The 22,633-nt window shown below is 43.0% G+C and overlaps 4 protein-coding genes across 4 annotated transcripts; 1 reads left to right on the forward strand and 3 right to left on the reverse strand.

The window, feature by feature from the left end:
- Positions 1 to 1,199: 1,199 nt before the first annotated feature.
- Positions 1,200 to 7,905, reverse strand: LOC125767649 (4-aminobutyrate aminotransferase, mitochondrial). Its single transcript, XM_049434449.1, has 5 exons — positions 7,418 to 7,905; positions 7,219 to 7,331; positions 6,223 to 6,394; positions 2,102 to 3,115; positions 1,200 to 2,039 (listed from the first exon to the last, which is right to left on the reverse strand). The coding sequence occupies exons 1-5, from the start codon at positions 7,488 to 7,490 to the stop codon at positions 1,918 to 1,920; spliced, it is 1,494 nt and encodes a 497-aa protein (XP_049290406.1). The 5' UTR covers positions 7,491 to 7,905; the 3' UTR covers positions 1,200 to 1,917.
- Positions 7,906 to 13,920: 6,015 nt separating this feature from the next.
- LOC125767255 (uncharacterized) lies at positions 13,921 to 15,176 on the reverse strand. Its single transcript, XM_049433623.1, has 2 exons — positions 14,854 to 15,176; positions 13,921 to 14,767 (listed from the first exon to the last, which is right to left on the reverse strand). Exons 1-2 carry the CDS (start codon positions 15,174 to 15,176, stop codon positions 14,128 to 14,130), a joined length of 963 nt encoding a protein of 320 aa, XP_049289580.1. The 3' UTR covers positions 13,921 to 14,127.
- A 632-nt stretch (positions 15,177 to 15,808) lies between these two features.
- Positions 15,809 to 20,985, reverse strand: LOC125767596 (trafficking protein particle complex subunit 8). Its single transcript, XM_049434343.1, has 9 exons — positions 20,321 to 20,985; positions 19,791 to 20,247; positions 19,140 to 19,719; positions 18,109 to 19,074; positions 17,011 to 18,038; positions 16,729 to 16,946; positions 16,239 to 16,650; positions 16,015 to 16,155; positions 15,809 to 15,947 (listed from the first exon to the last, which is right to left on the reverse strand). Exons 1-9 carry the CDS (start codon positions 20,484 to 20,486, stop codon positions 15,887 to 15,889), a joined length of 4,029 nt encoding a protein of 1,342 aa, XP_049290300.1. The 5' UTR covers positions 20,487 to 20,985; the 3' UTR covers positions 15,809 to 15,886.
- An 88-nt stretch (positions 20,986 to 21,073) lies between these two features.
- LOC125767696 (pyroglutamyl-peptidase 1) lies at positions 21,074 to 22,241 on the forward strand. The gene is made up of 3 exons (XM_049434525.1): positions 21,074 to 21,387; positions 21,474 to 21,724; positions 21,793 to 22,241. The coding sequence occupies exons 1-3, from the start codon at positions 21,184 to 21,186 to the stop codon at positions 21,965 to 21,967; spliced, it is 630 nt and encodes a 209-aa protein (XP_049290482.1). The 5' UTR covers positions 21,074 to 21,183; the 3' UTR covers positions 21,968 to 22,241.
- Positions 22,242 to 22,633: the final 392 nt, after the last annotated feature.

The raw sequence follows: 22,633 nt of genomic DNA on the forward strand, positions 1-22,633 counted from the left end.
GATATTAGAACAAACACCAAACCTAATCAGAAAACCTAGGGCTAAAGTTAAGAAGCTAAGAAGCTAAGAAAGAGCAGACAGAAGTAATACAATATTCTTTGTATTGGATGTATACTTTTTTTAAAAGTGAAAATTTTACAGTTATGTTTTTTTACTCATTCCGCTTTCTGTCTGTAATTGATACTTTCACAATTGTTTGACCCCTGTGCCGAAAAATGCAAAAAGTACAGTACTTGCACGAAATATGTTTGAACGGGATCCGCTTTGGTGAAGCCTCTAGCGATTCTTCTTCACCAACCAGCTTCTTCCATCTGACGCGCTTTGAAGCTTTTCTGCTGAATATATTAGCATACGGAAATGGTTAACAAGCCGTTCGGTTTGCCTTTCCGGTCCAGACTTTCCCACTTTTTTGTTGTTGTTTTGTTCCACTCCTCAATGCAACCCCAATGCTCTCGATTTTGTCGAAGAATCTTCAATGAGACACAACGTTATGTCTTTCACCTCTCGTAGTTGAACGTTGTGTGTTTGGACATCTCTCTCTCCCTCTCTCTCTCTCTCTGACCGATTTGCAAGTTGAAGCTAACAATTTGCATAGATCATCATCGTTCTCGTCGTTAGGATAAATTCGTTAAATTTTCCATGATACACACGCCCTCCCTTTCCGCAAACCGCTAACAACAGCGTAGATAGCCACGGTCACAATATCTTGCAGGAAGCGGAAACAAAACTTGCAGACAGGTTAAACCAAGACAAGATTGTACAATTGCAAAGCAGGACAAATTTATCAACAGTGTAAAGAGGAAAAACACAACGAAAACATTCATCCCTCCGGACGGATCTTTTACATTTTGTATGCCTGAATCGAATGGAACCTTACGGGCAGACACGGTTCGTTACTTACCCTCGTTAGTGGAGAACGATATTTCGAATTCAAAGGAATACAACATAAAAATGAGCATAAAAACCTTCTTCGAACGCGATAGAAAACCACGAGAAGTCTTTGAAAAAGTAATAAAAACATGAAAGTATTTTTTAGCATCCCAGCAAGATACAATTAGGAAGGAAAGCTTTTTTAAATATAGATACTTTCACTATAAAAATAGCAGTGTAAAAATAGTAAAAATTTTGAATAATTTAAATTCGATAAATTACACAAATCTTTCTCAATAATAGAAAACAAACGCCCAACACTATACGGCTCACTGTATGCGACAACATTTATCTATTTTATTTTGTAACGGACCAACACGCCTTGCCTAAAAGACACACCGGTTGTACCGTTTGACACCGATTATTTTGGAATCACTTTTAGCTCATTGGAAGACAAATGTTCTCTCATTCACGCTATCATCAAACGTGGTTGGTGTGTATGTTTTTGTTATGTATTGTATGTTTCTCTATCTGTAATAATGTCAGATTTTTCTAATACATAGCTTTTACGAATCTCGTGGCAGCTAAAAGCACTAACAATCGAAACACAGCTGCGTTGTACGATGCGCAACATATTCCTCCACTAGGCAACGTGTGTGGACCAACATCGCCTAACCGCAATGGTGACTAACGGTTGGCATCGTACAAATTATTTCTCTCTTTTTGTGGCCTTACAACCTCAACAGGTATTGGCCTGCCATTTCTGGCTTTTCTTGACGTTTAAATACCCGTAGCGAGATAGTCAGGAGGGCTGCGTACGGGCATCGTACAAATTATAAACCTTTTTATGCGTGTATACTTCATTTTGTGCGCAAATAGCTGCTGTGCATCGAGCTCTAAACTAAACGGGATAATCAATCCCTTTTGTCCGTAACGTTTCATCTTTGTGTGTGTGCAATTCTCGTCCTGCTGCAGTTTTACTTTTGTGCAGTAAGTTAGCTGGCATAGGTGTGCATGTTATATTGGAAGTAACCGAACGAACGAAGCTTACTTCACCTCCTTCAACACCTGCCGGAATTTGTCCAAAAAGATGTCCACATGCTTTTCGCCAAAGATGAGTGCCGGACGGAAGCGAATGCTCAAGTCACCACAACCGCCAGACAGCACACCTGCAATGGTGAAAAAAAATTATTAAGTGTGAAAAAAACCTCTCATGCGTGCTTTAAATTACCTTTCTGCTTGAGCGCTGCCACAACATCATCGCGCAGCTTTGGTGTCGCGCAATTAATCGCCAGGAACGTTCCACGGCCGCGGGTCGCACTCAACAGATGCGGGAAATCCTTCTGCGCTTGCATCAAACCATCCTTCAGCTTGTCTCCCGTTCGACGCACATTCTCCAACAGTGATTCCTGCTTGATTACGCGCAAAATTGACTCAAGCAGCAACAACTTGCCCGGATCGCCCATCCACGTGTTAAACACACGGTACGGTTGCGATGGTTTCATGTGAGCGCCATGGTAATATCCACCCAGCTGCATCTTCTTGCTGAACGTCACCACATCCGGTGGGCTCGGCAGATTGAAGTGCTCGTGGCACCAGATCTTACCGGTCGGACCACCGCCTGTCTGTACCTCGTCAATCAGCAGCGCGCTACCACGTGCTTTGGCAATTTTTTGCAACTGTTGGAAAAACTCGGGGGACGCTTCGTTGTCTCCTCCCTCGCTCTGGATCGGTTCCACGATTATTCCCGCCACCGGGATGCCCCGCTTGCCGTACTGTTCAATCAGTTGCTCTACCTCGGCCAGACACCGGGCATCTTCCTGAGCGTTTTCGCGTACATTCTCTTCCAGTGGGTAACGATACTGAGGGAACGGTGCGATCGGCCAATCGAACGATGGTACGTCGATCTTGTGGATGTACTTCGAATGGGTCGTCGATAGACATCCGAGTGTGCGACCATGAAATGCACCATGGAAGCTTAAAATGCTGAGCTTTGGCGCCCCGGGCACTTGATTAATCATGCACGATTGTATCTCCGCCTCGGAGAATGGAGTGGCCTCACCGCGTTGCTTCCGCTGGTACCAGATGAAAATATTCTTAAATGCATTCTCGTTCGAGCACGAACCGCACATCATGGTCGTGACGTGATCAAGCCCAACTGGAGCCACGGACATCAACACGTTTTGCAACCGATTAGGCCAATCTTCACCAGGGAACACACCCAAAGCAGGCCGGTTGATGAGAGCTGAAAAAATAGAGAAAAGCGCGTTAGTATGGTATCTGTGAAAGTTTGCTATAATTTTGCCATAATATGGTACGGTGTCTTTGCTAGATATGGCGCAAAAAGGGCAGTAGCTCAAGAATGTATACAGGCAGTCCACGATATACACGGATTTTGAAAGTGTACAGCTCAATAATTTTATATCACAAAATTTGCGCAAACTAGTTAATAGGCCCGATTACATGCCTACACAACAGATCTACGTAATGCCGAGGTATGTTCTATGGAGTTTTCGTCACATCTAGTAGAAGTTTTTTTTATCATGCTGAAAATGTTCTGATGTAATTACGGCTTACGTTGGCGATACTACGGTACTTACAGTGAAATCCAACCTTACAGACTGAACATGCCAATTTGCTTCGAACATTAGGTGAATTTCATCTGCTACAACCAAAAGGAAAAATAACCTGTGAAACAATTTTTCATCAAATCGAATGATTCCTTACCCTTCACCGCGAGCTCCTAATAACCGATTTGAGAATTATTCGTTCGTTTTGAGGATTTCAAAGTTGGTCAAGGCCAATGTCAGCCCGCCCATCGTGGTTTTTAATTGCTTCTTTTCAACCATCTAAAATTTCCAATTTACTATCTTGGCTCCGTCAGAATTTCTTTACAATAGTTCTGCTACAATGGCCAAAATAGGGAAAATTCAAACATTGAAGATGTTGATGGAAAGCTTAGAAAATTCCGTTTAAGATGCAATTCGGGTCTCTTCAGTTTTGGTTTCATGATGTGCCATTGTAGGATCGACCACCATTTAAAATAACCATTAAAAATAGTAAATTGTTGAATAAAATGTCTAATTGAATTCAAAAATTCCTTAACCCTTACCGACAGCAAATCAGATCAGTTTAACGCAGTATATTAATGGATGTTTTCACTGTTTTTCGAAATTTGCAGTGGTCAATTGCGGCCCGGTGGCCCGGTTCCCCTATCCTAGTAATATTATCAACATCTTCACCAGCTACTGCTTTCATCCTGGACAGACAACACGTTATATTGATTTCACTCTCCTTCCTTTTTAAAATTCCTTACAACTTCAAGAGGTCTTGGCCTGTCATTGCTGCCTTTCCTTGACTTCATTTACCCGTAGCGGCCCGGTGGTGCATGTGAAAAACGGCGCCCGTCCACACGGCAGGGACCGGGTTCAAATCCCATCCGGACCGTCTCCCCGTAGCATGGACTGACTATCCTGCTACGTGGTAAAATAAGTCTTGATACGGCCAGGCCGTCGGTCCTGCGTACGGGGCTTTGGCCCGGATAGGATTGGAACCCTGGTCCTGTGGTGTAGATACCTGCGCCGCTACCATTCTACAATTCCTGCTCAGCAATTCAAAAATGTCAAATCTTCGTGCAATTGCTTCAATATTCTGGTGATAAAATGCGGTTCATTTTGCTTTCTTGAAAACTTTCACTTTGCCAACACACTTTGGAAACCGCACCACTTGTACCATTTGTTGAGCCAGCCTACTACGGAATATTTAGCATCAACCAACCTGAAACCATCGTTCTGAGCATTTGATCGTATCGATTCACATTTCGATAAGTTGAAGTAGGCTTAGATCCTGTACAACAACCAAAAACCACATCAATCTAGTGAACATGCAGGGTTTGTTGATTGAGCTTTCATATTGGGCAAATTAAAGTTTTACAACACTGGCTTAGAAAAACCGATATGCCAACACTGCAGTAACGCTGCGTTACTGCACGAGTAGAATTTGTATATAGATAAGCTAAAATTTCCAATTGATTCAAATAAATTTAATAAATATTTTTTGTTAATGTTTACTTTAAAAAATTGCATACAAATCGGAATGTATTAGGGGCAGAGAAGAACATTGAGTTGAAGAAACAGTTTGAAACGAAGTTACGAAGAGATCCGAGAGGAAATTCTAGATAGGTGGATTTTTGGGGATATCTGAGATCCGACAGATTGTTGAGATCCTATATACTGGTGTATCTCGGGGACTACTTGTAATGTTCTATCTCTGTACAGTTTATTACCTATCTTAATAAGAACTTATTTTCGTATTTTCAAATATTGAAATCGGTTTAAAACATAACAAAATCGTTCCTAAATGCACTTTACTTTTTGCAGTGTAGCGTTAGTGAAATTTCTCCTATGAGAGGAATTCTCTCTCTCTCTCTCTCTGATCACGCCGGCCATTTCTGGCTAACTTATTTTTATCGCGTAGCCGGATAGTCAGTCCTTGCTACGGGAGGGACAGTCTGGATGTGATTTGATCCCCGGTCCTGCCGTGTGGACCGGTGCCGTTTATGTGAGGAGTTACTTCCCAATAATTAGAAAGGAGAAAGTTACAAAAAAAGGAATGTTGATAAGGAATAAATTTGCCCACGAATTTAAATCTAACTTTATATTGAAAAAAGGACCCACAACTAACGGTACAGTACAATAACACTACCCCAACCATCATTTGCTTCTACTTTGAAGTGCAACGAATGCATTCGCCACCCTAAGTACATTCTGTTGACCTGTTGAGACAACGCAGAACCGCAAATACCTAACCTTGAACAACAATTTCCAGGTTGTGTCTAATTCACCCCGTTAGAGAACCGGTACAATCACGCTGGTTACCCTCCCCATTCCTATGGAGCAACGTTCGATCATACGCCACGCGACACGCGTTACAGCTGATAAAGCGAAATTACTAGATAAACCGTGATGCACTGCCATCCGAGTGCATAAACATACATACAGCCGCCAGATGTTTTGCTGCAGGTGTAACCCAACAAAACATGGAGGATTGTTTTCGTTATCAGTGGAATTATTTTGGGAAATATGGCAGCAAAATTTCTTATCGTGCAGATTGGAGCACACGCCGGCAATTTACGCAATTACAATCAATTGTTGTTAGGGCAATTTCAACTATAAAAATAAACTATACACTAAGTGCACAAACATAATTCCATGTACTAGTACTGCTCGCACATCATCATCTCTACATCTCATCTATAAATCATACATCCCTAGTTCCCCTTAACTTTACATTATTTTTGCATTTGCTTTTAATAACTTCTTTATCGTATACATTTGTTGGTCCTATACTTACTTGAAAGATTATGATCATTCCGGAACACATTCAGCAGCTCCTTGTGATTGTACCCGAGCGGTACCGACGAAATTTGGGTGTATATATCAAGCAGTACATTGCCATCCACGTCCTGCAGATAGTTTCCGATTGATTTGTCATAGTCCACAAACATTTGGACCGAGTTAGCGTTCTGCGTTAGACCACGTGCAAGCCGGGAACGAGAGAAACAAAAATCCATGGTAAACATTTTCATTGTGATATAGACAGAAAGCAATGGACAATAGGAGGGGATCTAAAAATAGAGCAAAGCGTGCTTTAACACGTAGTACCAGAAACGATGCGTATAACACCTATAGTCAAGTTCAAGACCAATCATCAAGGTAATGGGATAAGTGAAAACGTCTTAAAGGAGGTGTGCCAGACAGACGCCTTTAAAACATGGCTCCGTAATAAATTCACCTCAACTTCTTATTAGAGGTCAGGGAACAGACTACAACAACAACAGCAAAATATATTTCGTCGTCTAACACACGACCGATTGGCGCACCAAAAATGTTGGACAGTGTGTGTTATTTATATAATTTTTAATCGTCTTCAATCGTTGAGCGGTCAACACACCCTCCTGCATGAAGTGAGCCGCACATTGTACGATGGCAAAATATCGTCTTCTCCTCTGCGTATCATTTGAGGGACATTTCATTGACGACAGTATATTACATCGAGGAAAAAGGAACTATCGGCACCCGGCATGCAGCAGGAAAGTGCGCAATGCTTTCCTTTCCTTCCGCATGTGCACACACCATCAGACTGCTGGGTGTGTAATGGAATATAAACAACTGATTGAAAGCAATTCCCTTCAATTGATACCAATTTGTGGCATAGGGCGCGTCCGTTACGCGTCACACAACAATCAACGGAGGGAACCGATCCGGATTGCTCGCAATGCAATCAACGCCCTTTCCGAGTCAGGTCTACTTCGAATATGCATATTCTATCTGCGACAATCCTGCGTACCTGCAGTTGATTAAGTTGTTGCAACAGTGCTCTTGACTTTGGTCCGGGTACTTCGGTTTTCAACGATGGTGCGGCCGGTTCGGCCAACGGAACTGTGGCGAAGTGGCGGCTCACTAAAGGAAACGAAAGGAGAAATGTTTTTTTGTTTTACCGAATGTTTCAGTTTTCGGTTGTATGCAGCAAAAAGTAAATAACTCACACTGGACCAATGAACGATGACGCCGGTGGCATTCGGTGCGCGCCAGCACGGTACCGATTTGTTTGAGCAACATTTTTCCACAACACCTGTCCTTTTAATGCACTTCAAGCTTTAAACTAAAAACACTTTAAACAGCACACAACAATTCGCACCGATCCAGCGATGTTCTAGAAGTGTGCCCTCTTTCCCAGCGCAGCAGTGATTCTTTCCAACCGGAGACGTTTCAATAGACCATGCGCGGAAATTTTGACCCCCACAACACAACACACACTAGCTTCGATTTTCGTGCGTATATCAAACACACTGCACGCTGAAAATCCGTGCACTCTCCCGACGACGTACGGATGCTGTTTGTACACCGCTGTCGTAGGAAATGGTCAATTTATCCTTCCCGAATGTACCACCTACTCCGTACAGTGAAGTTCAACGTATTTTCAAACCGACACCGACAGATCCAGGGCTTTGCAAGCTTTATTTTTTATTTTCTAATCAGGGGTGCTACATTTTACTAAAAACAATCATGAACTCTGCAAGTGGAATGCCGATTATCCGGGTATCATATATCCGGTGAACGGATCATCCGTGTATTTAAAAATGACAACTGTAAACCCGTTTTGAATTTTTTTAACGAATATCATCATGAGGGAAAGGGAATTTTTAGCAATCCTGCATCAAATACAGTTTTTCATGAAGAGTTTATTGTGCTTAACCCGCAGGAAAGTCTACAATAATAATAATAATAATGATCGCTCGGATAACCAACGTACCACAAATATAATTTTTATTTTGTGTCTTCAAGTATAAGTAAAGCCAAAGCTTTTGTTCGGATTTTTATGTTTTCCTTTAGTGTTAGAATGCTTTCCATTAGAATTTGATCTTCAGTAGGATCTGATACTCTCCTCCTTGGCCTAACGACCTGATAGATCATGCATACGATGTAACTGGCCTATTAGAGAATACATTTTATCACGTAGTGTTGCTATTTGCTTCCCTGTCTTGTCTTGGTATTGTAGTGATCGTGGCATTTTGCCCATCACTACGAGAGAACGCAGGACACCCCTGCGGCGTACCCATCTCTAGCGACACTAAGACTAGGAAGAAAAAAACACTATAAAAAAGGAGCGCTAGTGCACAGGAGTCAGACGATCAGGAACCGCGGAAGCGACAGGATCAGTTCGCAGAGAAAAGCACTGTGAATAAAATAATTGTATCGCTAACACTAACCGAACACGCGTCAATTGGTGACCCCGACGTGATCGTGCGTGCATACCGAAGTAATAAGTGCGTATACTAACGCGACCGAGTGTATATCCCGGTGTAATCACCCACGCTGTGCGTACTCACTTCTGCCATCCAACGTGAACTTCGATGTGATATCTATGTTGTTTCGACTTTACCGTCGAGGTATGATATCAAAGCAATCTCGAAGTGTTCATCAATGCGAAATCGAAGTGATACATACGCATAACCGACATTACTAAAAGTGCTAAAGTCGTCTCGAAAAATACGATTCACACATCTACGCGTGAGGTTTTTCGTGCATCAAATCGTGTAAGAAATCACGCTGGTTGAAAACTTTTGCGCATAATAAAAGTTAGAGTGATTTTAAGACATACGCGATTTGTGACGCCAACTTCGAGTTAGTGGAAAACCCAGAACATTCCATAGTGCGCGACGTGGTGATCCCTGTTAACCACACGCGCATACACCCACTAAGGTAGTACCGTGCATAATCGACGCACGCTTTTCGAACCACGCTTGTGAAGTTATTTTGCGAATCGCCGCATCATAGTGCATTCCCGCATCCCGTTTCCGGACCAATACCCGCTTCAGCAACGTTGCCCGCTTACGCAGCCGTACCGCGAAGGTATTCCGCTCTCGAAGCTGTGCCCTGAAGCTTACGCAGCCGTATCGTGAAGGTATCCCGATTTCGAAGCTGTACCGTGAGAATTACGCAGCCGTGCCGTGAAGGTATCCCGTTTTCAAAGCAGCGCCGTGGACGTTTCCTGTTACGCAGTCGCATCTGGAGAGTATCCTGCCATCGCATTTACTTCAGCTGTTCAGCTCCTACATCTTTCCATCGACACTGTTCGTGCACGCAGCAACAATTGTCTTCACATTGGTGAGCTCGTTCCATACTTTTTTGTGTATTTGCGTAAATAGAAAATAGTAGGAAAACACGAACAGGGAAACACAGTAGGCATCAGAAGAAAAGCTAGGAAAAATGTCGAAAGAAGAAGCGAACAAAAATCCTTCCGCGCAGGGTAGCGGTAGCAAGACTCGTTCGTCGGGTCAAACAGCCCCTTCTACTTCTACCGAAAAATCCTCGGTTCCACCGGTACCTCCTCCGGCTATTGAAAAAGTGTCGATAAAGCTTCCGTCGTTCTGGGAAGACTCGCCTGCCGCGTGGTTTGCCGCAGCAGAGGCCGAGTTTGAAATTGCGGGAATAACAAAAGAGCGCACTCGTTACTCGTACCTTGTCAGCTCCCTTCCAAAAGATGTTCTGCGAAAAGTGATGGACATCATCACTACGCCCCATCGTGAAGAACCATATTCCACACTAAAAACACAATTGTTAGAACGTCTTTCTATCAGCGAGGAACAACGCTTGTCACAATTATTGTATCATGTGGAAATGGGCGATAGAAGTCCTTCTGATTTCTATCGTCATATGGTGCATTTAGCAGGCGATTCTGAGAACCTTTCTGTAGAGTTGATACGTAAACTATGGCTAACCCGTCTCCCGAAAACAATCGAAGTTTCCCTTATAGCAATAGGCACAAGGGACATAAACGAACTTCTGAAAATAGCGGATAGATTGTGGGAGGTTACTCAAGCAGGACATGTGACTGTTCTTGAGAACAATACCATACAACCAAAAGTGACCGGCCCCGACAGTACAGAGTCACTTAAGCAAGAAATCGGGGAATTAAAAGAAATGGTAAAGAAGCTAGCTTTACGGGCTGAAGAGAACTCTCGAGGGCGGCAACGAAGTCGAACTCGCCACAATGGTAATTTTCGTTCCCGTACGCCTTCCTCTGGCCGACAACGATCGTTTTGTTGGTTTCACGACCGTTATGGAATAAACGCAAGGAAATGCATTCAGCCTTGCCAGTTCGAACGATCGCAATCCTCTATGAACAATGACGAACAAAAAAAAAACTAATATGCTCAGCGGTCCCGGCGGACGGCCAACGAGCCATCATAAATTCCTCTCCTAGACTTTTTATCGATGATGAAATCAGTCGATTTTTGTTTCTAATTGATACAGGAGCGGATGTGTCCGTCATTCCTTCATCATTGCTCGGAAAATTTGCTAAACCTACTGACCAAGTGCTGTCAGCAGCTAACGGTACAGTCATACACATTTATGGCACAAAGCTGCTTACGGTAAGCCTTGGGCTTCGACGCGTGTTTACACATCCTTTTTACATAGCCTCAGTAGACCGCCCCATTATTGGCGCAGATTTCCTGAAGAAACATGGTTTATTAGTCGATCTCAAATCTCGTCGTTTGATTGACCCGATGACCAACCAAACTTCAAAGGCTACAATAGCAATAGTAAACACTCCAACACCCAAACATTTTGTAATGGAGAAAAACATTTTCGGCGACATTATCCAACAATTTCCTTCCCTTACGGATACTCCAAATTACAACGCACCCGTTCGTCACTCTGTTCGTCATTATATTCAAACCAAAGGCCCATTACCTTTTTCTAAACCAAGGCGACTGGATCCCGAAAAACACAAAATAGCACAGGCAGAATTCCAGCACATGCTGGACTTAGGAATATGTCGTGTGTCTTCATCCCCAGTTTCGTCACCATTGCATATGGTTCAGAAAGCGGATCGGGATTGGCGTCCTTGTGGCGATTATAGACGACTGAACGCAATAACAGTGCCCGATCGCTATCCAGTACCACATGTACAGGATTTTACCATGAATTTGCAGGGGTGCACAATATTTTCCAAGCTGGATATCATTCGTGCGTACCACCTGATTCCCATGGCTGAGGAAGATATCCCCAAAACAGCGATCACCACACCTTTCGGTTTGTTTGAATTTCTTAGAATGCCATTTGGCCTGAGAAACGCAAGTCAAACATTCCAAAGGTTTATGAACAACATTTTTCGTGATCTCAGTTTTGTTTTCATATACATCGATGATATACTTATAGCAAGCTCGACGAAAGAACAGCACTCCGAGCATTTGCACGAAGTACTGAAACGGTTAGCTGATCACGACGTAAAAATTAAACTGTCAAAATGCGTATTTGGAGTACCGACAATAGATTTTCTCAGCCACACCATTTCAGCTAAAGGCATCATTCCGAAAGCTGATAAGGTCGAAGCGATAAAGAATTTTCCTTCGCCTACATCAGTAAAGCAGCTACAACGAATTGTTGGCATGGTTAATTATTACCATCGATTTTTACCGCAAATATCGAGCCATCTTAAACCGTTGTATGAGTTAATTGCAGAACACGGCAATAGAAAAACTAAAAAGGAATTCATCTGGTCCGAGAAGTGTGAGCGTGCCTTGCAACAAGTGAAAGACCAACTTTCCAACGCCACGATACTGGCGCATCCTATACCAGATGCAACCTACTCATTAACAACAGACGCATCAAGTTTTGCAGTAGGAGCCGTTCTGCAACAACGTAACCAAGGAAGCTGGGAACCTTTGGCGTTCTTCTCAAAAACGATGACGCCAACGGAACAAAGGTATTCCACTTTCGACAGGGAGTTGCTTGCCATTGTCCTAGGGATCAAGCACTTCCGTCATTTCTTGGAAGGCAGATCCTTCACCGTTTTCACCGATCACAAGCCACTTACCACTGCACTCACTTCTAAATCAGAAAAATCTCCTCGCCAAAATAGACATCTTGAATTCATATCACAATTTACATCAGATATTCAATTCATAGCAGGAGACAGTAACACAGTAGCAGACGCTTTATCGCGAATCGGTGAAACCGAAGCGATCACACATCTCTCATATGAAACCATGTCGAAACGCCAACATTCGGACAAACAATTAGAACAACTTCTAAATGAGGCAGCGAAACCAGATTCAAAATTTAAGCTTGAACGTCTAACATTAGATAACAATAGTTTAGTTTTCGAATCCTCAACCGGCAAAAACAGGCTTTACGTTCCACATTGCCTTAGAAAACAAATTTTTGACAATTTCCATAGCTTGTCTCATCCAGGAATACGGGCATCAAGAAAACTTTTAGCGGAAAGATTTTTCTGGCCAGCTATGAACAAGGATGTGGCAAATTACACACGTTCTTGTCTTGGGTGTCAGAGATCAAAAATCATCCGTCATACACGTTCGCCAACCGATAACATTCCTGTTCCTCAGGGTCGTTTCGATCACATCCATATGGATATTGTAGGTCCTCTACCACCCTCCGAAGAACATACTTACCTACTTACAATAGTCGATCGATTTACACGTTGGCCTGAATGTTTTCCCATAAAAGACATATCAGCAAATACCATAGCCAAAACATTCGTTAATCAATATGTATCACGGTTTGGTTGTCCGTTGGTCATTACAACAGATAGAGGTAGACAGTTTGAGTCTAGACTTTTCGCGGAACTTGCTAAACTTTTAGGAACGCATCACATCAAAACCACTGCTTACCACCCGCAAGCAAATGGGATGGTGGAACGATTCCATCGACATTTGAAAAACTCTTTAAAAGCTTGTGACGATCCCACTCACTGGATTAAACATCTTCCGCTGATTCTTTTGGGTATACGGGTGGCCTATAAAAACGACCTTAAAGGGTCTTCTGCAGAAATGGTTTACGGACAGAGTTTGCGACTTCCATCTGAAGTATTTTTACCATCTGATCAAAATGTTTCCGATTCCACTGATGATTTCATCATACAATTAAAAAATTCTTTAAAATCGGTCAAACCTACTCCTACAAGAACGAACAATAGTAAACAAAATTTTATACCGAATCTATTAGAAACCTGTTGTAAAGTCTTCGTGCGTGTGGACAAGGTAAAAACGGGACTTCAAGCACCCTATGAAGGACCGTACGATGTCGTACGAAGATGCAGGAAATTTTACATAATTAATATCAAAGGTAAAAACGAATCCATAGCAATAGACCGACTCAAACCCGCATTTCAAACCGAAATCTCAGAGACGAGGCCTTATCGACCAAAAAAACAAGTACACTTTAAAGTATAGTTCAAATCAAAAATCAGATAATCCGCGTGACTCCGTCACTGGGGGGGAGTCCTGTAGTGATCGTGGCATTTTGCCCATCACTACGAGAGAACGCAGGACACCCCTGCGGCGTACCCATCTCTAGCGACACTAAGACTAGGAAGAAAAAAACACTATAAAAAAGGAGCGCTAGTGCACAGGAGTCAGACGATCAGGAACCGCGGAAGCGACAGGATCAGTTCGCAGAGAAAAGCACTGTGAATAAAATAATTGTATCGCTAACACTAACCGAACACGCGTCAGTATATTATCGACAAAGAAAATTGTGTGTTGGCAACGAAAACAAATATATTTCATTGTAAAGAACAAAAGAGAGTGTTGTTTAATTGAAAGAATGTTCCAATTGAAACCAAAAATAAAACTCGTCGCTTAAAGGATGCGCTTCATATGGCCGGGATACAGCATAAAATGTAAATGTTTACACTTTTTGACTCCATTGCAAGATATTATGTACATCAGAACCAATCTTGGTACAAACCCCATCCTTTTCGCGAGCTAGTAGTGTGAACGGGTATCTGCAATGACACCTTACAACAGGCATCTATATCAAAACTCTCGTCAAACACTACGCCAAATAGTTGCTTGCAGGCATCAATTGCAGCTGCCTTTCGAGCCAGCTTCTTCGAACGGGCCTTACCGATAAAATCGTGACCGTCAGACTGCAAGCGGACTGTAAACTCTGGATGCAGCCGATCGTTGTTCGAATCGAGATCATCGTACAAAACTTTTGGGCGCATATATGTAAACAATGCGGTCGGATGGTATCTGTTGGCGTTCGGTGGCAAATCCGCTACGGTTTTGATTAGCTTCGGCCTTAACGGCGTACGGATCAACCCATTCTCTGCCTCTTCCGGTGCCAGTTCCTCTGCCCGGGTGGTCGATTTCTCCCGCGACATCTTAATAATCGGCATCTTGAATCCTTCGGCCTCCCATTCGGTGAACAGTTTATGCAGCGCGAACGAAGCGAGAAGTTCAATCGGTATATCCTCCTTTTCAACGTATTCGATTGCTTCCGTTTCAACATCAACCGGTAGACTGTCCAATTTGTCTGTTGCTGCTGCTTTTGAGGCGTATTCTGCTGTTCCTTCATTCGTGCTATCTGTCCAAAGATCATATCACACAATGCCTTTTCGGATACTTTCGCCTTCGCTAGGTATTTGTTCGGTGCGGTTGCCTCATACTTTACGTTGTTGATCACGATTTTTGCCTTCGTTTGTGTTCCGTGCTTGGTCACGATATACTCTGTGATACCGGTACCCTGGAGTTCGTGTAGTGCTGCAATCGCATTCTTAGGCATCAAGAAATTACGGAACTCACGCAATTTCCGCTTTTTCCGTTCGTTTTTTGTGTGTTCATCGATATAGCAAGACTCTTTCACCGCTCCACAGACAGTGTTGTGTTCCTCCTCTGTACTATCGCTATCCTCACTGCTACTGGACGAATCCAGTGACCGCTTCCGTCCTGCTTCCATCCGATTGTTGACGCCTTTTAGGTGCTGGTCCATCACCGGCCATATCGCCGGCTCATTGCTTAACTGCTGAAGGATTTGAACCGAGATATCGGCAGGTACGAAATGATATTTACGTTTCGTTCCAGTGTTTTGGCTTTACTTTGACGCTGCAGTTTCAAGTAGTCGAGCCAAAATTCAATCCGGAAGCAAGATCGTTTATACACTATAATTTAAGAATCTGATGCAATTGTTTTTTCATAATTTATTCAGCATGTAGTACGACACATTGAAAGAATCCTTTAGTAAAAATTTAAACAAATATATTCGAAATAGAAGGCTTTACCAACCAGTTCTGTTCTTATTAGCTTAAATTTTGTACAATGAACCCACCGCTTTCATATTCCTAAATCCACTACGGCGCATTTCGGAGACTACCTGTACACGAATAAATTCAACCCTGATCGATGATCTTATTTAAAGCGCCGGATCTGGTTGGATGGAATTATTGTAAATGCTTTGCCCGCCGTTGTTAAAAAGAGGAAACACGTTTCCCAATTTGTTTTTGGACATCCCCAATTTTACATGATCTGTAACTAAATCTACGATGTAGTATGTACAAATCAAATACAAAAGAAATTGTTTTCTTTTTTGCTCTTAACATACTGCATTAAAGACAACGTGTGAAGAAAGTTGCTTCTGATTCTAAAATTACTTTATTTAATGCAAAAGATGTCTAACATAGGACGTTTGCAGGACATTATAATTTACGCTCTCAGCTCTACTGAATGGAAGCTTTCCTCCAGGAAGCATCTATGTGCCACATAGCTGCAAATAAATGCACAAAAACCCCGTTTTAAATGATCCGCTTTATCAAAAAAAAACTCAAACGTACCTTTGATTAACTCCCCATCCATTATCAATATCATCGTTTTCAACAGGCATCACCTTTTCCAAATCATCAAATATAGCATGCACATCCGACTGGCCTGTAAACGTTATTTGCTGCAAGCGTTCTGACGGTGGACAATACACACTGTAAAGTAAAATGCAAAAAATGCGTTGAATTAATTAAAACTTTAAAAACTCCTCCGTTGTACTGAAATAAAGCAATCTTACGAATCGTAAAGATTTCTCAGCTGCACAAAGTGTTGTCCGTAAGCTTTGCGCGATGCCCCATTGTCGTTGATCGTCGCGGACCAATTAACGCACAGCGTCATATGGCTATCGCGTTGGTTAACGATCTGGTTGAATTCTTCATTGCTGCCCGGTTCATAAACGCGTATGAATTTGGTTTCGTTCTTCAGCAGAAAACTGCCCACGGCGTCGAGTGCCGGTAATGTTGCCTTCGCAGCTGCTTCCGGTTCGCGCACACATATAGTCGATAGCTTCTGGGAAACGTAATGTTGAAAGTTTCCATCGTAAACTACCTCCGACGCACGACGCTGCAGGTTGCAGCGCAGACTAACCGTTTCGTTTGTTTTTAGACCCGCACCAGACTGTAATTTGGCATGGCCAGGTGTTTTAATATCTGAAAAATATGTTTTGAGAAACATGTAATTGTAGTATAATATAGCGAGTTTTGCACCGATCGCTTCTAAATACATACAAACTACTCTATTTTGTTGCAGCTCGTATGCAGAGCAGTAAAGAATTAATTCGTTCATAACGACCTCTGTCATTAATGGATGATGCACCTGATTAAGATTTTTCACATTCACATCAATGCCCAGCTCACGTTTTGTCGGATTGCTCAAGTTGCAGTTTGCATCGACGAGTAGAGAATCGTTTACGTTAAAGTTCCACGTGTGTCGTATAAGTCGGTGCCTGTAGTAAAAAAATGCTCCATTACAAAATCGTTCAATTGATGACAACATACTTTCCACCTTACTTCAACTTTGGATAGTCCTGTGGCATTGCGTAGTAAATCATCAGTTTGATATCTTTCTGACCCTTAGAATACGGTGCCTGCAGCCACAGCGTGGCCGTTTTCGTTTCGTTTGGTGCAATAAAGTTTCCGTCCGACTCACGGAATGCACGGCATACGTACTGCTTTCGGGCTTCCCGATCGCGTCCAACGTTTTCTTTGTCAAGATTCTGCAAGTCGCGCCGTATCGAGAGCGGTATGTCGGCTTCGTTCGGATTCAACAGCACGTACCGCGGATTATCGATGCAAACATAGATATCGTTCAGCACGCTAACGCCTGCATTCGTCATGTTCATTTTGATTGGGATAACCTCTCCGGCCAACACCTCCATAGGTGCGCGACTGAAGCTTACGTGTAACGCTGGCGCTGGAGGCAAAATTTCAATCTCCAGCTTCCTATCAAACGTTGGTGCTGGCGGCGACGATGCTAGGGCTGGTTTGTTGCCATCCTTACCACCGGCACTACCGATCCGAATCGGTTGCGCTTCAAACAGTTGCTTGCCCCACAGAGACGGAGCATCAGCACCAGTGCCGGTTGGCTGAGAGGCGGAAATTTTTCCAACGATTCCCAGTATCCGTAGCTGACCGGTGCTTCGTGGAGTTAGCTTTAGTACAAGCGTTTTCGTCTCATGTTCACCGAACGTAACAACTGCGACAAAGCTGGATGCAACTACATTTTCAATTTCTGAACGCTCCTCCAAATTAACGTCGCCAAGAAAGAGGGGCCGATTGGAGAAAATTTCTCCCGACTCCTTGCGGAATTCCCACAATAGATTAATGTTTTCAAACAGCACGGCAGGTTTGATAGTATTCTCTAGATTGAATGCCACCTCGATCGGTTCCCCGTGCACGGAACGAGGGTTTTCCGTGGCAGGCGATTCTGAGGAAAACAAAGATTTCGAAGGCCGGAATACCATCACCGGACGCTCGGATGCACTCTGCACCAGCATTTCCTCCATTTTATTCCAAATGTTTTCCTCCATCGGAGCAGACTGCAAGCAGAGATTTAAATGTACATAGACGTTATTTGAATTCAAAAACTTTAGCATTATTATACCTTACCGTAATATTTATGTTGGTTGCCGCAATGTGCAACGGATTCGAAACCGGTGGTGGCGACGTTACGAGCACCTTCGTCATCGCCTGTACAATTTTTGGCAGAGCAATCGTGGGAATGTCAGTTACACCACTTTCACCACCCCTTGCATGGAGTGCCTTTTTCGTGCTGAGATACTCTCGCAGAAACAACGTTTGCTGGGTGGCAGTCTGCATGCTGGAAGGGCGCAGCAGATGAGCTAAGCAGCTGCTCGCTTCGTCCAGCTTCTTCAGATTCGAGGCCTGTCGACCGATCGTGTACTGTATGTGATCCTCAGCCAAACTCCACCCTCGGTTATCAAACACTTGGTACGCCTGTTTGTACGTACGGAATGAATGTTTTCGCTGGCCCACCTTTGAAAACCGATGGCCAGCCAACACGCAGTGCAACGCGTACTTGCGATACTGGGGAGGAGTGGCCAGTAGGAAGCAATAGGACGCTTGCTCCAGCAACAATGCCGATCGAAGATCCGAATCCTCGCTCGTCATACGAATAAGCTGTTTGGCTGCTTCATTGTACTGCTTGGCCGCACGCAAACACTCCATGGACAGTAGAGTGGCACGGGTAGCGAACTGAGGCAATTTGCAACTGTTCAAGTACGTCAGTATAGCTTCCTCCATGTAATCGTACGTTTTCCGACTGGCTGTACCCTGCATATGAGCGGCCAGAGCAGCCATCTCGAGTGCGCCCGCATAATACTGCCAGGCAGAGTCCGCGTTAAAGTCACGCTTCGCTTGATGATACGCCTGGAATGCGAGAGAATAGTGGCTGAACATGAAGTACAGATCACCCAGCTTTCGTGTCTGCAGTTCGGCCGATTCATTCGTATACACGACCGCATTTTGATTCGTGTTCACGCCCGGTTTGTTCGTCACAAACCACCGTTTGGTGGCGCTGAGCAGCGATCGACTGACACCCTTTTTGTTGGATATCTGCAAGTAGAAGAACGCAAAAGTTATAAAGTCTGAGCTTTTCACTTATCTCAGTCAATTCCTACCGAATCATTCAACACGCCCACCAACCGTTCTACGTACGGAATCAAAGCGCGTACGGTGAAATCTTGTACGAAATGTTTCAAATTGTCCAAATCACCCGCCGTAAGGAACGATCCATGAGCTACCTCAATGTCACTCTCAATGGGCCATACGTTCGGGTTTATAGTCTGCAACGTCAAGCTGTCTATGCTCGACGTAAGGCTCGATGTTTCCTGTATCTCGATACCCGTTTCTTGTACCGGGCTGAGCGGGTGCGCTATCACTTCGCCCACCACTATCCCCGAAGGGGGCGTTTCGGAAGATGCGCTACTGCCGCTGCTACTAATACCACCGTGCACTAGCAGATTGGAGGACTGCACCACCGTCGAGGGCATTCCCGTCACCGAACCCATATCCTGAGGGGTTTTGGGCGCACTGTCGATATCACTTGCAGTGGCCGGTTCCGACCGTTGATGTTTCTTCAAGTACCGCAGCCAAGGATCAGGGCAGTCGGCTGGTGGACCGCCATGCGAGTTAATTTGCAGCAAGAAGCACTTATGCTCACCATACGTCGATTTTAGACCCTCGAAGGCTTGTTGTGCTCTGGAAGAAGGAAAAATATTACAAAACTAGAAGCTTTTCACATCGCGGCTTCGATCAACTATACAACACACTTTCCAATATCGCCAGAGCATCCATCATGCAGCATAACGTAACAGTTCAATGCATCGTTAGCAAACCACTTCGGCAGTTGGGGTAGTGTAACATTTTGCATCTTTTGAATTTTTTTCGTCAACTGGCCAGCTGTCTCTATTGGATTCTGATCGATGCTGGATACCACTATCAACGAACACAGCAAATGGCGCGTAAATTCGTGATCCGATGGAAATTGAACGGTCAAAAATGTCTCGCGCCACTGCTCGAACCAGGGCTCGGAAGCCGGAATATCCACGAAGCTACCATCGTCCAGCTTGATCGCTTTCATCTTATCAGCACCAACTGCCGTGGTGACTGCTTCATTAAGCATTTTCTTTGCAATAATCGTTTGAGGTGGACGCCAGTTCACATCCACTACATTGATGCGTAATCCTTTGATCGATACACTCGTTCCGGCAATATCACGAAAATGTGCTGTAGATAATAAAAACAAACACAAGTTAATTTTGTATTTAGAGTATGGTTTGTAGCATCGTTCGATTCATACCATCGGAGGACAGCTTCAGGAAAGGTTGCAACATTTCTACGAACGAAAGATTGTTTTTTTGGCACAGTTCTTCCGCCTGTTGTGAAACGATGGCCCCCACCATGGGGGAAAATATGTTCTGTATCATTTCCTTGGAGGAGTAATTTTGACCGGTTAGATGAATCATTTTTTGCAGATTTCCACTGTAATCGCACAATCACATTTAATGATGGTTTACAGCCCTTAAAGTCTATTATTTTTCACTTTTAGGTGCTACGCCTATCGATCTGTTGCCTATACATAAACAAACACTACCACAATTTGACGGATGACGAGTGCAGAGACAGCTGTTTCAGTACAGTTGAAAAAACACAAATTCACACCGGGAATGTGTTTACATGGGAAAGCTGCATAATTTTCAACACGATTTACATAATTACATGATTGTTTTGCCTGCAATGGTACCTTTAAACATCCTGCATAACTTCAGAGTTACAATTTATTGGAGATCATTTTTACCAGCCCCACTGTACGCACAGAAGGTGAAATACGCCGAATGGAAAATTGTGTCTAATTTAAAAAATACGTTGCAATGTCTTATGACTACACAAAAGCAATGATTTTCGGTCCAATTAAACCATTCTACACTTTAAAATTAACAACTTTAGGTTACAGAAAAACCTTTTCAAGAGGCTTGCTAAAAAACGATTATTTTTTGGATAGGTACTCTTCATCGACAAAAAATATTCCATCCGTGCTTCAACACACAGTGACAGTTACCGTGACAGCTGATGCAGTAAATATTTACATTCTCATTGTCTACTCGGGTGGAGGCTGCTTTCCATTCTAAACCATATTAGTCCGGTGCAGTGAGTTCAGAGATCATGCCCGAAAAGATTATCATAGTGACTGGATTCGGTCCATTTGTGGGTCATGAGGAACGTAACGCTAGCTGGGAAGCGGTGAATCTTTTACCCGATGTGTTCCTCTTTCGCAAAGACACATACCAACTACGTAAATATATGATACCAGTGACGTACGAGGAGGTGGATCGTATCGTCCCACTCATCTGGAAGCAACAGCCAGATGTAAGCTAGTCTCCGATATGAATGATACATGTTAAAATTTCTTTCATTTGAAAAGAAATATAGTAAAGTTCCTGGTTGTTTCTTAGCTGGTAGTGCACGTTGGCGTTCATGGAAAAATCAGTACAATCAACCTGGAACATTGCTCTTACACATCTGGATACTGCAAGCCAGATTTCGCTCGACGTTGTTTGCCTTGCGATAAGATAACACTCAGCGGAAAACATGCGACAGAAGAAGGATGTACGATGCTGAAAACGAATCTTAATATTGAACGAATCGCTAAAGAGCTAAATCTTGAAACGAATGTGGAATGCTGTTGTTCAACAAATGTCGGAAAGTAATTTTGCACACATGTTTCTCTCGTAGCACGATACAATGATTGTATTCAATATTCATTTATTACAGCTACCTGTGCGGGTACATCTATCTCAAATCGCTTGATGTGAATCCCGATAGAGCACTATTTATACATGTACCGAAGATAGATGAACCGTACTCCTCAGAGCAAACGAAGGTGGCAATCTATAACGTGATCGGTAAATGTTTGGATCAGCTTGCTGGCGAGCAGAAACTGTTCTGAAAGCGGCTCTTGTAGATAAGCTCCAAGATGAATACGACAATTGACCTCACAAAAAAGATATTTATCATTGTTGTGTTCACAAATGTACAATGTTTTATGTTCTATACACTGATTATGAATTGTACTGAGCGAAAAAATGCTAAATCGTAAATGAATTTATCTAGCTTTGCAAATGTGCTATTTTGATTTAATTTCTGTTTTAATGTAAAAACGAACCGTAGTTTATCGATGTCAAAAGAATAAAGAGACAATCTTTGCGGTCTCCCTAACGGGAGATTTATAATATGCTGATAATAATTCAATTTCACATTTGAGCACATAATTAATAGAAAACGAAAACCGATGATTGGCTATTGCTCGCTAAAACGTAAATATGATATCTAATTATGGACTCTCCTTTATTTCGCTTACAAACAAATTCCTCCACCACCTACCATTTACATTCCTTTCTTTGTTGAATCAAATACTAAATCAATCTATGCATCATACCATAGAATAATGATCAACCGCCATTTCAAACAAGTGCTAATTCAAAGGCCCTGTCAAATCATTTTTCCGCACACTATATATAATAAATTAATGAAAAAAGAATTAATGCAGTAGTTAGCTCATTTTTGGAAAGATGAGGCCATTATAATGCACGACACACTTTGATTTTAATGCATA

This window comes from Anopheles funestus, chromosome 3RL, assembly GCF_943734845.2.
Source record: "Anopheles funestus chromosome 3RL, idAnoFuneDA-416_04, whole genome shotgun sequence".
In the NCBI taxonomy this organism is placed as follows: domain Eukaryota; kingdom Metazoa; phylum Arthropoda; class Insecta; order Diptera; family Culicidae; genus Anopheles; species Anopheles funestus.